At 51.6% G+C, this 15078-nt stretch overlaps 1 protein-coding gene across 11 annotated transcripts in view; it reads right to left on the bottom strand.

Moving 5' to 3' along the window:
• Positions 1–15078, bottom strand: part of A4GALT (alpha 1,4-galactosyltransferase (P1PK blood group)) — a 29359-nt gene that overhangs the window by 12566 nt on the left and 1715 nt on the right. For 2 of the 11 annotated variants that reach the window (XM_081822594.1, XM_081822590.1), the window contains exon 1: positions 12094–12212. The exons of 1 other annotated variant lie outside the window; for it this stretch is intronic. Coding sequence is in view for 2 of the 10 variants with exons in the window: in XM_081822588.1 (XP_081678714.1) it covers positions 10657–10829 (173 nt within the window). In the remaining 8 variants the exon portion in view is untranslated. 8 more of the 11 variants (XR_004075350.2, XR_004075349.2, XM_081822589.1 and 5 more) reach the window with 8 other exon arrangements.

The raw sequence follows: 15078 nt of genomic DNA on the forward strand, positions 1-15078 counted from the left end.
CAAATCCATCAACATGATACATCATATTAACAATAGAAAGGACAAAAACCATATGATCATCTCAATAGATGCAGAAAAAGCATTTGACAAAGTACAACATCCATTCATGATAAAAACTCTCAACAAAATAGGTTTAGAGGGAATATATCTCAACATAATAAAGTCCACTATGAAAAACCCACCGCTGACATCATACTCAATAGGGAAAACTGACAGCTTTTCTTCTACAATCAGGAACAAGATAAGGATGCCCACTTTCACCACTTTCATTCAACATGGTACTGGAAGTCCCAGACACAACAATGAGACAAGAAAAAGAAATAAAAGGCATCCAAATTGGTAAGGAATGAAGCAAAACTCTATTTGCAGATGACATGATACTCTATATAGAAAACCCTAAAGATTCCACCAAAAAACTACTAGAACTGATAAATGAATTCAGTAAAGTCACAGGATATACAGAAATTAATATACAGAAATCTGTTGCATTTCTACACACTAATAATGAAGTAGGAGAAAGAGACATTAAAACAATCTCATTTACAATTGCACCAAAAGGAATAAAATACCTAGGAGTAAACTTAACCAAGGAGGTAAAAGACTGGTACTCTGAAGACTATAAAATATTGATGAAAAAAATGAAAGATGACACAAACGGAAAGATATTCCATGCTCATGGATTGGAAGAACCAATACTGTTCAAATGTCCATACTACCCAAAGCAATGTACAGATTTAGTGCAATTCTTATCAAAATACCAATAGCATTTTTCACAGACCTAGAACAAATAGTATTAAAAGGAGTATGGAGGGGCGCCTGGGTGGCTCAGTTGGTTAAGCGACTGCTTTCGGCTCAGGTCATGATCCTGGAGTCCCTGGATCGAGTCCCGCATCGGGCTCCCTGCTCGGCAGGGAGCCTGCTTCTCCCTCTGACCCTCCCCCCTCTCATGTGCTCTCTCTCTCTCATTCTCTCTGTCTCAAATAAATAAAATAAAATCTTTAAAAAAAAAAAAAAAGGAGTATGGAACCGGGACGCCTGGGTCGCTCAGTCGGTTAAGCGTCTGCCTCCGGCTCAGGTCATGATCTCAGGGTCCTGGGATCAAGTCCCGCATCGGGTTCCTGCTCAGTGGGGAGCCTGCTTCTCCCTCTGCCTGTCGCTCTCCCCTGCTTGTGCCCTCTCTTGCTCTCTCCCTGACAAATAAATAAATAAAATATTTTTTTTCTTTTCTTTTTTTTTAAGATTTTATTTATTTATTTGAGAGAGAGAGAATGAAAGAGAGAGCATGAGAGGGGTGAGGGTCAGAGGGAGAAGCAGACTCCCTGCCGAGCAGGGAGCCCGATGTGGGACTCGATCCCAGGACTCCAGGATCATGACCTGAGCCGAAGGCAGTCGCTTAACCAACTGAGCCACCCAGGTGCCCAATAAATAAAATATTTTAAAAAATGTGTATGGAACCACCAAAGACCCCGAATAGCCAAAGCAATCTTGAGAAAGAAGAACAAATTTGGCGGTACCACAATCCCAGATTTCAAGAAATACAACAAAGCTGTCGTCATCAAAACAGTATGGAAACTGACACAAAATAGACACATAAATCAATGGAACAGAACAGTCCAGAAACAAACACATGCTTATATGGTCGATTAATCTCCAACAAAGGAGGCAAGACTATGCAACGGGGAAAAGACAATCTCTTCAGTAAATGGCGCTGGGAAACCTGGACAGCTACACGCAAAAGAATGAAACTGGACCGCTTTCTTACACCATACACAAAAATAAACTCAAAATGGATTAAAGACCGAGCTGTGAGACATGGAGCCATAAAATTCCTAGGAAAGAGCACAGGCAGTCCTTTCTTTGACCTCAGCTGTAGAAACATTATTTCTCGATATGTCTTCTCTGGCAAAGGAAACAAAAGCAAAAATACATATGTGATTTTGGAATTTGACAAATTGATTCTGAAGTTCATATGCCAAAATAAACAAGCGAAGACCTATAGGAAAACTCTGACGAGGGAAAAAAGAGGAAGGACTGGAAGTTCTTCAAATACTAAAACATCCTATGAAGTTGATACTTAAAACAATGCAGTCTTTGGAAAACACAAAAACCAGAAAACAAAAACAATGCAGTCTTAGCGTCTGAACAAACAGGGCAATGAGACAAAAGGTTATCACAGCGATCATAAAGTCCCTGCATAGCCAATGAAGGCAGGATCCCCAGTTAGTAAAGTAAAATCGGTCTTCTTTTTTTGTTTTTTAAAGATTTTATTTATTTATTTGACAGAGAGACAGTGAGAGCAGGAACACAAGCAGGGGGAGTGGGAGAGGGAGAAGCAGGCTTCCTGCGGAGCAGGGAGCCCGATGCGGGGCTCGATCCCAGGACCCTGGGATCATGACCTGAGCCGAAGGCAGACGCTTAACGACTGAGCCACCCAGGCGCCCCAGTAAAATCAGTCTTCTAAGGTGTTGGGCAACTGGAATAGAGGCTGGGTTTACATCTCAGAACATGCCCCAGGATAAACTCCAAACGTAAAATAATAAACCCCATAAACATTTAGAACAAAACACGGGCGGATTCCTTTATAACCTCAGAGTTGGGAAAGTTTTCTTAATTATGTACGAAATCCATCCAGAAGCCATAAAAGAAGAGTACTTTTGACTCCTTAACAAAGCCTGACTGCTCCAGTGTCCTCCCCCAAAATCCCAACAGCAAATCCCAAATGGAAGGGACAACTTGGGGTAAGTTTTGTCCCCCTCGGATCCCAAAGGTCCGATTTTTCCGAACCTCTAAAGGGCTCCCAGGAATCAAGAAGACAACCAACGACACAAAAGAAAAGGGGTCAAAGCCAGTTCATACACATGCAAAACATGCCCCTTAATATGTAAGCAAGAGTGAGATTCTTTTTGTAAGTAAGAGAAATGCAAATCGAAACACTCAGTATAGCAGCCCCCCCTCCCCCAGGGTCTGTCCGATTGGCAAAAATCCAAAACTTGGACAGCACATTCTCCTGACCAGGCTGTGGGGGGACAGGCACCCCCCCCACCCCGCCCAGGGCTGCTAGGCATGCTAAATGGTTCAACTCCAGTGGTGGAGGGCAAGTGAACGTCTATCAAAATTACACAACCGCTTACCCTCTCACCATGTAACACCACTGTGCATTTATCTGTAGATAAGTGTCATTCATACAGGTCACAGGTTGTTTTCAATTGCCACCGACTGCAAACAGCCCAAGGTCTTTTTTGAAGAGACTGATTAAATACACAAAGACACACTGATACCGTGTAAACATCGGCTCTCAGGGGGCAGGGGCGAAGGCTGTTTTACTCATTGTGCATCCCTTGGGGCCTGCACAGGCCCTCGCACATAGCAGAGGCCCAACGTATATTTTCTGAACAAATGAGTAAATTATCCCTAAACTGCCCACAAAGCCAAGATCAGATAGGGTAACTAACCCAGGCGAATGCCATTTGCAAACTGCAAACCACTGGCGGATGCCGATTACAACTGTTAGAAAGTGTAATTGACATGTCCTGCCTCACCATCTGAGGGTACAAAACAAGGTCACATACCTTTGACTTTTCATATTGAAATACCCGACTCTTTCCTGGTCCCCAGAGAAGAAAGGTGACCTTCCCAAAGCTGCAGGGCTAGTAAGTATGGGAGACAGGATTTGCACGCAGGTAAATCTGCCCCCAAGTCGCAGACCTCTCCTCTTTCCCCAAGGCCATCGCTCCCTGCCAGGGTCACTCCAGCTCTGCACTGGAGGATGGACTGAGGATCAGGCTGCCTGGGGTTGGCTTCTCAGGAGCAGGGTGAAGTCACCCCCCTGAGCTTTATGTGCAGTTCAGGCAGCATAAGCTACCATGAATCCGGACTCCTACACATTTGCTGTCTTTGGCATGTGCATACACACGCTTACCAGGATGGCTGGGTATGGAGGAGCTTGCTGTGCTGGTCATTTGCTACGCCCAGCGATCACAGAAGCACAAGTAGCAGCGAGAAATCTTCATCAGATAAGATCATGGCTGGCAAACGAAATGCCCATGGAAAAGGTTTTTATAAGGTCCAGCCTGAGTTAAAGAATCCTGAGTTCACTCTATTTGGAAGAAAAGTTCCCAGCTTGCTTCACGTGTTCCTTTTTTACTGTATTACAGATTACAAATAACTGGCAACAAAAGAGAGCACCAACCCTGTCCTGCACGATACGCACACACAGCATTGACCATACTGGGAATGCTTAGTCTTAACAGTCTTTGCTAACTGCGTATTGCCTAAGCAAGGGACCTGGTTGCTATCTTCTACACACCTGCTCTGTGATCTTGGAGTCTGACCTCTGTCTCGTCAATTCTGAGTCTCAATCTCTTCATCTGTAAAATAAAGAGCTTGGAAAAGACAATCTCTAAGGACCATTCTAGAAAGACCTTCCAAATCTGGTTTCTCCAGCACTAGTTCTGTTCATTCCATCAGAGGTGGCCCTCGCTGACCTCTCCAGACAGGGTATTTCAGGGCCACCTGCCCCTTGGTGCCAGGCCAAGAGCACAGGCAGATAATAAGGCCAGAAGGATGACAATTCACAGATAAGAGAGTTCCTGCTCAACCTGGTTACCAAAATCTTGGAAAGAAACCCATCAAGCCCTTGGCATCACACACAGTCCCCTGATCCTTCATTCAACAAATGCTTGAACACCCATGATGTGCCATGCCCCACTCCAAGATCTGGAAATAGACAGCAGTGAACAAAGCCGATTGTCTTTTGCTTCCTGGAGCTGAAATTCTAGTGGGAGAAAATTAATAAGTAAAGAAATACATCAGATGGATGACAATGTGCTATGTGGAAAAATGCAGCAGGGAGCTTGGACTGGGAGGCCCAGGGGTGGGGGTGCTACTTCACACGGACCAGTAAGGATGCCTCTCTGAAAAGTTGACATTTGTGCGGAGAGCTGAAGAAAGTGAGAGGACCAGTCTTAGGGCTAGCTGGGGGAAGTGTGTCCCAGGAGGGAAATCGGTGAGTGCAAAGGTCCTGGGGCATGTGTGCCTGAGGTGTTGTTGAAATAGCCGAGTAGGGGCGCCTGGGTGGCTCAGTTGGTTAAGCGGCTGCCTTCGGCTCAGGTCATGATCCCGGGGTCCTGGGATCGAGCCCCGCGTCCGGCTCTCTGCTCAGTGGAGAGCCTGCTTCTGCCTCTCTCTCTGCCTGCCCCTCTGCCTACGTGTGCTTTCTCTCTGTGTGTCAAATAAATAAATAAAATCTTTTAAAAAACAAGAAACAGCCGAGTAAGTAAAGTGGGAGGAAGAAGGTACCAGGAGAGGAAGTCAGAGAGATAATGAGGAGACCAGGTCATAGGGAGCCTTGAGGGCCACCGGAAGAATTTGTCTCTCTAACTGGGAGGGCTGCCATTGGGAGCTTTTGAGGATTAAAGGGCTACAGTGTGCCATATGTCTTAAAGAGATCTTTGGGATCTGGCTGCTTTTTGAGACTAAACCACGGGGCATGTGTGGCAACAAGAAAGCAGGTATGTGGCTCTTGGGACAGTCCAGAGGAGAGGGGGGTGGAGGGCTGGGAAATTAGGGGGAGAGCCCCTCTTGGAACATCTTTCCGACACATCTCTCCTTCCCACGTCAGCCCCCATGACCACAGCCCAGCTCAGGACTCTGTCCTCTGCCTCAGGCCTATCACCCCCCACCTCTTCCCTGGCTTCCTGCCTCGGCCCCAAGCACGTCTCCACACCCCAGCCACCCAGGCCTTCCCCTGCAGCCCCTGCCCCTCCCCAGGCCCACAACTTCCAGAGGCTGACCTCTGCCAGATTGCTCAAGCCATCGGGCCCTGGGAATTCCAGATTTCTGCAATATGTCCTTTCCCTTAAAACATCCCTCCATCCTCCCCTCCCCAGCAACCTCTTAACCGTAATATGCGGGAAGAGCTGCCCCTTGCCAAGAACACACCACACGTCAGGCACCCTGCCAAGCACCGATCACTCTTACGTCTTCACGTTTACTACTACAGCCCCATTTCACATTTGAGAAAATGAAGGTCCAGAGAGGAAAGGCGACCTTCCCACTGCAGCAGGGCTAATAAGCATGGAAGGCAGGATTTGCACCCAGGGATGTCTGCTCCGAGTCCTTGGACGGTCCTTCCTCCCTGAGTCTCTCCTGACCTAGGTGAGCAGAGCAGGCCACCTCCAGGAAGCTGCCTGGATTTCAGCACAGCTCCCACTGTGGACTGTGGCCTGGATCCCCACTACACACACTGGCACTCGTGGCTACCTTCCAAACGAGTGGGCATGTGAGCAGCACTTACCCCAAACCCCGGGCCTCGTCCACAGCCTAGACTACGGGCAGACCCTCAGGGCTCCGGGTGAGTCCCGCTGGGAATGCCCAGGGTGCATTTGGCCGTGGAGGATACTGGAAGCAGAGGAACGTGGGCACTTAGCCACACGCCGCCCACTCTCCCGAGGCTGTAAATGACAGTAACTGAGGGAGGGCACCATCAGTGTGCGAGTACCAAGGCATGAAGGAAAACCATCCTGATACTCCAGGTGCCCTTGAACATGACAGTAAAAACGTGAAAGGAAAACCAACTCCATCGCTCAAACCCACCAGGCTCTGGGATTTCCACGTTTCTGCAGTATGTGCTTCCCGCTTCCCAAGACGTCCCCGCATCCCCTCCCCTGCCCAGCAGCCTCCTAATCAGAATAGTTGAGAAGAGCTGCCATTTGCTACGGAGTCCACCAAAATGCTGTTCCCGGCTGCGTGGGGGACAGGTGATTAGAGTCGTGGCTTCATGCCTTTGAGTATTGTCTCCGTATTTCCACAATCGAGGGGTTGTGCGTGTGTCCAGTCACCACCCTGCAGGGACACCTGCTTTACTCTACCCTGAAGATGGTGTGAGGTCACTAAAGACCCGAGGCAAAAGCACGTGACATATATTCTTCTCGGTCCCTTCCCAATGCCTCCGTGTCTGCAGGTCCCCGGCAACATGTTTACTCAGAGCCGCATGTGCACAGAGGGAGATCCTATTACACGTACTGTTCTACACCTCGCTTTATTTTTCACTTAAAAACATGCTGGGCCCCTACCGTACACGTTTCCTAAAACTCATCAAACTGTATGCGTGCGACGATGTGTAAACTGTACCGGGATAAACCTGCTTGAAAGCGTACACTATGCCCTCATTTCATGTCCATAAATACAGCTCTGTACCCTAATTTTGCAGAGTGACAGTGAATCTCATATAGCAGTCCCATCCTTCACTTTGCCTATTTCCTGTCCTGACTCCTGGAACTGTGGTTTCCATCTCTCTGCTTTTACAGACAACACCGTGGTGAATATCTTAGCACTCACGTCTTTGAGCACATCCTTAATTACTTCTGTAGGACTGGTTCCTAGAATTGAGCCTCTTGGGTCAAAGGAAACGTAATTTAAAGTTGTAGGTACGGATCATTATCTTGTCTCCAGAAAGGTTTTTAAAACTCCACGTTCTCTGGGCGCCTGGGCGGCTTAGTCGGTTAAGCATCTGATTTTGGCTCAGGTCATGGTCTCAGGGTCCGAAGACTGAGCCCTGCTTCTCCCTCTCCCTCTGCTTTATTTATTAGAGAACGCGCACGCTCTCTCTCTAATAAATAAGTAATCTTAAAAAAAATAAAGGGGGTGCCTGGGTGGTTCAGTTGTTAACCGTCTGCTTTTGGCTCAGGTCATAATCCCAAGGACCTGGGACGGAGCCCCGCATTGGGCTCCCTGCTCCGCGGGAAGCCTGCTTCTCCCTCTCCCACTCCCCCTGCTCGTGTTCCCTCTCTTGCTGTGTCTCTCTGTCAAATAAATAAATAAAATCTTTTAAAAAAATGAAATAAAAATAAAAAGTCCATATTCTTGGGGCGCCTGGGTGGCTCAGTTGTTAAGCGTCTGCCTTCGGCTCAGGTCATGATCCCAGGGTCCTGGGATCGAGCCCCGCATAGGGCTCCCTGTTCCGCGGGAAGCCTGCTTCTCCCTCTCCCACTCCCCCTGCTAGTGTTCCCTCTCTTGCTGTGTCTCTCTCTGTCAAATAAATAAATAAAATCTTTAAAAAAAAAAAAAAGTCCATATTCTTTCCAGTGTCAGGACGCGCCCGCCTTCCCATTACCCTCAGCATGGGGAGGGGAGGGGTGAGCTGCTTGAGCTGACATTTCTGAAAGGCTCCCTGTCCGGCGTGGAGCTGCTGGTTAATAGTAACAATAGTATACCATTTCCTGAGGGCTTACTCTGCACAGACACTGGTCAAAGTGGTTTTCGTGGAGTAACTCATTTAATCCTCCCGATAAGCCCTGAGGCAGGTGCTCTTATCAACTACCGTTTAAGAGTTGAGGGAACCAAGGCACAGCTGGGATTTCAACGCCCCTTGTCAGGTGGAAGGAGTCTGCCTGTGGCCCAGCCAAGTTCACCTGGGACTGCTCTGGAGCTGGAGGCTCAAACTCACCGCAATAAAGAAAAGGCACTTAACCCTGAGCCTCAGTTTCCTCATCTGTAAAATGGGAAGAATAGCACAGGATGGTAGAGGGCGTTATTATTTTTTTTAATATTTTATTTATTTATTTTGAGAGAGAGCATGAGCGGGGGGTGGGGGGCAGAGGGAGAAGGAGAAGCAGACTCCTTGCTGAGTGGAGAGCCGGATGTGGGGCTTGATCCCAGGCTGGCAGGATCATGACCTGAGCTGAAGCCAGATGCTTGACTGAGCCACCCAGGCGCCCCTGCAGAGGGGATTAAATAATAAAGTGTCTGGCACCTAGTAAGGGCTCAATCCATGGCCCACCCCCCAACTCAGGAGGCTGCCTTGGAGACCTGATGGGAAGGTGCAAATGAAGACCTCAGACAACTGGAGAGGTGGTGGGGGCAGGGACCTTTCTGGGCTCTGTGTCTACATCTGCGACGAGGGATTCTGCTCTTTCAAATCAAGTCTGTTGGGTGAACGTGAAGACCACTTCTGCTTCACTCTCATGCGCCTGTTCACCTAGGTCCCCGTTTGCCAATTCAGACTTTGCACAGGTCTGACTTCCAGAATGTGCGGTGTGTTCCCGCTGGAGAGTATGGGCACAGGGCAGAGTGTGCGGGCACCAGCCAGAAGGGAAGGGGCTCTTCTAGTCCTGTGGCCAACTCAGCTTCCACTGGAAGCTTCTGGATCCACTGAGGTCTGTCCAGAGGGAAAACAGAGACAGGAGAGGAAGGGACTCTCACTCACTGAGTAAGATGGGTGCAGCTTCCTGATACCTACTAGAAATGGAGGCACCAAGAGGAGAGAGAGTCTCAAGGGCATGCAGTTGATGCCAGGAGAGCCAACTTTGAATGCATCCCTGCCACTCATCAGCTGACTGAACCTGAACAAGGCACTTTCCCCTCCCTCGGGAGTCTGTCCGTTGGGGGAGGGAGGGGTTGGTAACACCTGCTACCTCCCAGGGAAGCAGGGAGGACTCCAGGGGATGAGGCTTGCAAACAGCACTGGGAGCTGGGGGCCTGAGGACCAGAACCTTTTCTCTCCACTGAGCTTTTCCACCTCCCTCTACATGAAGATCAAAGCCAGTTCATAAGGTGTCAGCCGGGCCCTTCCCTTTTGCCTCCTGTCCTCACCAGCTCAGAAGGTCCCTCGACCAGTGCCAGACACCCCCACCTCCTGCATCCTCTGGGACCTCAATCTAGGGACCTGCCTCTCCTCTGGGACTCAGCCACTCTGTCTTCTGGCTCCTTCCTGTCAGCTCATAAATGCAGCCAAGTCTCCTTTATGGAAAAGCACCCACACAGATAAAGTAAAGTAAAAAGAACAAATGTGCTCTTTCAAAACACACACCAGCAGCAGCAAAAATAAAAGCCAAATGATAATCTGGGAGGAGGTCTTTGCCACCAAGAGACCAGACAAGAGGCAAATACCTTGCTGATGAGCTCAAACAAATGAATCAGAAACTCACATTTTGTGGTCACTTCCCAAGGCACGTATATTTGCCAAATCACTCTGTACACCTTCAGCTTACACGGTGCTGCGTGTCAGTCACAGCTCAATAAAACCGGGGGTGGGGTGGGGGGTGGGAATCACACAAAGATCCTAGACGTTCATGTTCTTTGATTCAGCAATTTCATTTCTAGGAAATAACAAGAAATGCACACTCGCAGCCTGAGGAAGTACGAAACAGTACAGTCCCTCTGGAGAGCCAGCTGCCTCTAGGTAGAGCCCTTCTAGAGGTTCAAATGCAGTGACGACCAGGTGATGCTCTTTCCAGGAAAAATCGGGCAATGTGTACGTGCAAAAGTTCAACGTAACGTTATCCCAAAGAGCCTAAATTTCCAATGTGTTCCCTTTCAGGTAAACACTGAAAAATATTTTAAAAAGGTTTGAGAGAGGTGAGGAGTTTGAAAAATTTCTATAGACAAGATATATTCAAATATGTTAAAAAGTGTTTTTTAAAAAGTTCGGCAAAAATGGCGAAATTTAACCGTAGGATTCTCCAAGTGGTGCAAATATGTCATCTCCCCCCTACCTCCTACAGTTAATTCATTCCAAGCAACATTTAGGGAGCACTGACTATGTGCTGGGCTGGGCACTGAGGTTTCAGGTAAGGTTCCTTTCCTCTAGAAGTTTCCAGTCTGGACAGGAGTGGCACAATGAAAACACAGGGCATTTAGCAGGAATTGTGAGCTCACCTAGGAGGTCCGACGGTTGGGAGGAAGTGCATTCCAGAGGCACATCGGGCACAGAGCTTGGGTGAGCAGGTGGCTGGTAGAGCCCTACAGCCCACCTGCCTGGATGGAGGGCCAGGAGGGGCAGCGGCCGCTGGGGAGGAAGGCGGTGGGGGAGGAAAGAGCTGTTTCCACATTTCAAGCTTCCCTTTCTCATCTGTCCCTACTTCCAGTCCTGTCGCCAATGTCCCAGGCAGCCACCTCCTCTTACTCTGCCCCCTGTCCCAGTTTGGACCTTTAACCTAGGCAGCTAGAAGGGCTTCCGTCGGAATAAGGAAAGGAGACAATTTTCAGAATTTCTATTTGGGAGTTTGTCCTCTTATGGCAAGCTGTCAGAGGATTCCATCTCGCCTCTCCCTTTCTTTTGTATTTGGGCCCACCTGGGGGAGTCCCCCCTAGGGGATCTCCGAGAGGAAACACGGAGCGCAGACCTAGGCGTGGAGGGTAGAGTCCTGGCCAACCTGAGCCCTGCTTCTGCCGGCCCCCAAGGGGCCTGCGAGGAGCAGGCAATCACTCAGCATCTCCGGGAGACAGGAGACGCAAAGGGTGTCCTCCTGAGGGAGGGGTGGATGCAGGGGAGACGCTTTTTAACCCTCTCAGAGCCAGAGGCTCAGCTGAGTCTGCCCAGGAAGTGGGAACGTCTATTCCAGGGTGTCAGATGAGGAAACTGAGGCAAGCGTCCCCGCCCCCCAGCAGCGAAGGGCAGTGGACTCAGAGACCCCTGCCAGAGCCGCTCCCAAGCACATCACAACTCCCACTCAGGGGTTCCCATCTGGCTAGCAGGGAGGGAGCGAAGCGAGCCGGAAGGACGGGTCGTCGGCGGGTCGGGATCCCTGAGAAGGGGAAGGGGCGCTCCGACCCAGGCCCTTCCCTCCACCTGCAGGGCCCTCCCCCCGCCTCGGCACTTCCGAAGCCAAGGCACCCCCCGCCCCCCTCGGCCCGGGCCGACGCCTCCCGCCCCCGGCAGTCTCCCCTCCAGCAGGCCGCTCCCCGGCGCTGTCCCAGCCGCACCCCCTCCGGGGCCAGGAGCGAGCGCGGCGGGACGGCCAGGCCTCCCGAGACCATTCCGCGCCCCGGAGCGGAGCGGAGCGGCGCGCCTCGCCCCCGGGCCTCCCGCCCCCACGACCCTCTCCGCCGGCGCGGGACCCGGGCCCGGGCGGGGCTGCTGCTCCCCTCGCCGGCCAGGCGCCGGTGCAGCCGCCGCGCTCAACTTCGGGGCGCAGTTAGCCGGGGACCGCCGCGCCCAGTCGGTGCGCCCGCAGATGTCCCTCCGGAACAGGTGGCCCGGGCGGCGGCCGAGCCCTCCCCGCCCCCTCCGCAGCCCACCCCCGCCTTCTCGCGGCACCCCTACCCGCGCCCGGGAGCCCCCGCCCGCCGCCCCCTGCGCGCGGGCCCGGGTACCTCCGGCTCCCGCGGCGGCGGCGGCGGCGGCGGCGGACGAGCTGGTCCCGCGGGCCGGCGGGCGGCGGTGCCGGGAGTCCGGCGGCGGGAGCACCGCCCCTCCGGCCCGGGCGTGGTCAGCGCCGCCCCGCCCGCCGCCCCCGCTGGGTCCCGGCTCCTCGGCCCCGCGCGGCCCCGCTGCTCCCGCGCCGGGGCTGGACCGCCGTCAACAGGTACGCAGCGCTCCCCCGGCCTCCCTGTCGCCTACTGTGTGGGCTTATAATCCGATTTCCCCACTTAACAGATGAGAAAACTGAGGCTCGGCCGGTTAAGTCCCTTGAAGGTCAGGCAACTGAGAAGGGGCAGTGTCAGTATTGGAACCCGGGCCTGCCTGATGCCACAGCCTAGAATACACTCATGAACCTCCCCACCCCACGCCCCAGCTGTGACTGGTGCTAAACGCTCGGCCTGCGGCGTGGCTCAGTGTTTTGCCGAATTTCACTTATTTGCTTGAACCTTCACAACTTCCGAAGGCTCCTTGTTGCTGCTGCGTCCTGGCCCCACTCACTCTCCTCCGGGTCCACTGGCCTCTGGCTGTGTTGTCCTCACTCCTCGGGGCTCCTCCTCCCCCTCAGCGGATGACTGGTCCCCAGGCCACCTTTGAGAACACGAAAACTCTCCATCCCAGCCCTGCAACAGCCTAGCACTTAGTAGGTGCCTTTGAATGAACGAATCGGAAGAAAATTCCCATGGGCTTCCACCACCCATCTGCAGCCTCCTGACCTGGTACTTACGCGCTGCCTTCCCTCCCAGGACCCAAGGGACCGCAGGACCCCCTCCCCTTGTCCACAAGCTGCCACCCTTCAAGCCCACACTGACTCAGCAACTCTGCCCTCTCTCCCCTGCCCTGCTCGTTCTCATCAACCCACACACTTCTCCTATCTTAAAAACCAAAAGAAGGAAACCAAAACCCCTTTAGGTACTTCTCCAATCTTAAAACCAAAACCCCCTTAGGATCCCCTAACCCGCTCCCCTTCCCTACTGCCTCACCTTTGTCCTTCCCTTTATAGCAAAAGTCCTGTCTCTCTGGTTTTTCCCCTCCTTTGTCCCTCAAACCCTTACCCCCACTAGCCCACTAAATCTGTCATTTTGGTCCCCAGCTATGCCCATGTTCCTAGGTCCACATGGAGCCTGCTTCTTGCCTCACTGGTCCCTCCAGCAGCACCTGTCACTGCTGCCCACTCCCTGTTCTCTGAAGCACTTTACTCTTCTGGTTTCCCAGATACCACACCTGACCACTTCTCCTCTGTGCTCACCCTCATCCTCCTCCGCGGACCCCCTTCTCTCCCCAGCCTCTAGAAGTTTCCACAGGCTGTGCTCAGCTCTTGATCTTCTGCTCCTTCCCCGACTCTTTACCTTGATGCTGTCGTCCAACCCTTGGCTTTGGAGGCATCTATCTGCGCATGACGCCCAGATGTGGCCCGCAGCCCGGACCTCTCCCTGAAGGCACATTTCTAACTGTGCTCCCTTACAGGGCTCCAGCCAGCAGCCCGGTCTCCCCCACGCTGTCCTGCATCTCCCCCATCTCAGTTAAGGACAGCTCCCTTTCCTGCCGCTTGGGCCCCAAGCCCTGACTCCTCTCCGCCCACCACACACCTTCCCCACACCCACTCCAATGGCAAATGCTATCAGATCCGCCTTCAAAAAGATGAAAATATGTCCAGAATCTGACACTTCTCACCCCTCCCCCTGTCCAAGCCACTAGCCTCTCCCCAGGGACCTCGTCTGGCCTGTAGTTCTGCCTCCCCCACTCCCCGGTCCAAACAGCAGCCCGAGGGATGATGGGAGAAGGAGGTCAGGCCACATCCCTCCTCTGGCCAAACCCTTCCAGTGGCTCCTCACTGAGCTCAGAAGAAAAGCCCCTGCCTCACCCTGGCCTCATCCCTTTCTTGGATGGGGACCCTGCCCAGCCACGCTGGCCTCCTTGCTGGCGCTCACCCCCTCCAGGGCCTTTCCTCTCGCTCGAACAGGCTCTCCGCCTGGAACAGTCTTGCCTAGATACCTACGTGGCTCTCTCCCTCACCTTCAGGTTCAAGCTTCAATGTCGGCTTCTGAGTGAGTATTCCGTGACCTCCCTGTCTCAGATCAGGCATGCACTCCCCACTCACTGCTTTCTCACCTCGATTTTCCCCCATACGCTTACCACCATGTGACATGCTTTATGTTTTTCACTTATACATGTATTTTAATGCCTGTCCTCTGCACGGGATTGTGAGTTCCACAGAGCGGGGGTTCCTGCTGACTTGTTCACTGCTATGTCTCCCTCCTGGAACAGTGTCTGGAACAGAGTGACTGGACACTCAGCACACGTGTAGAATGAATGAACCCGTAGGATTTCACCAGTGGTAATATTCACAACCCTTTTTCTTTGTATTGGCTTTTTCATTTCAATAAATGTATTTTAAAAGGAAACTTTATATTACTGTCCTAGATAGGATACCACTATTACTAGCCTAGAATAGAAGACAACAGTAAAAATGACAATATTCTAGGGGGGCGCCTGGGTGGCTCAGTTGGTTGAGCATCTGCCTTCAGCTCAGGTCATGATCTCAGGGTCTTGGGATTGAACCCTGCGTCGGGCTCCCTGCTCAGTGGAGAGTCTGCTTCTCTCTCTGCCTGCTGCCTCCCTCTCTCTCTCTCATGAATAAATAAATAAAATCTTTTTTAAAAGAGATTTTATTATTTGAGAGAGAGAGCACAAGAGGGGGGAGGGGCAGAGGGAGAAGCAGACTCCCCGCTGAGCAGGGAGCCCGATGTAGGACTCCATCCTGGGACTCCCGACATCATGACCTGAGCCGAAGGCAGTTGCTTAACCGACTGAGCCACCCAGGCACCCCTAAATAAATAAAATCTTTAAAAAACAACAAACAATGTTCTACAGCTCTGGGGACCGCTTTGCCCTCCTACCCTCTCCTTTTTTTTTTTTTTTTTAAGATTTTATTTATT

Source organism: Leptonychotes weddellii, chromosome 5 (assembly GCF_054177405.1).
Source record: "Leptonychotes weddellii isolate Sample4059 chromosome 5, ASM5417740v2, whole genome shotgun sequence".
In the NCBI taxonomy this organism is placed as follows: domain Eukaryota; kingdom Metazoa; phylum Chordata; class Mammalia; order Carnivora; family Phocidae; genus Leptonychotes; species Leptonychotes weddellii.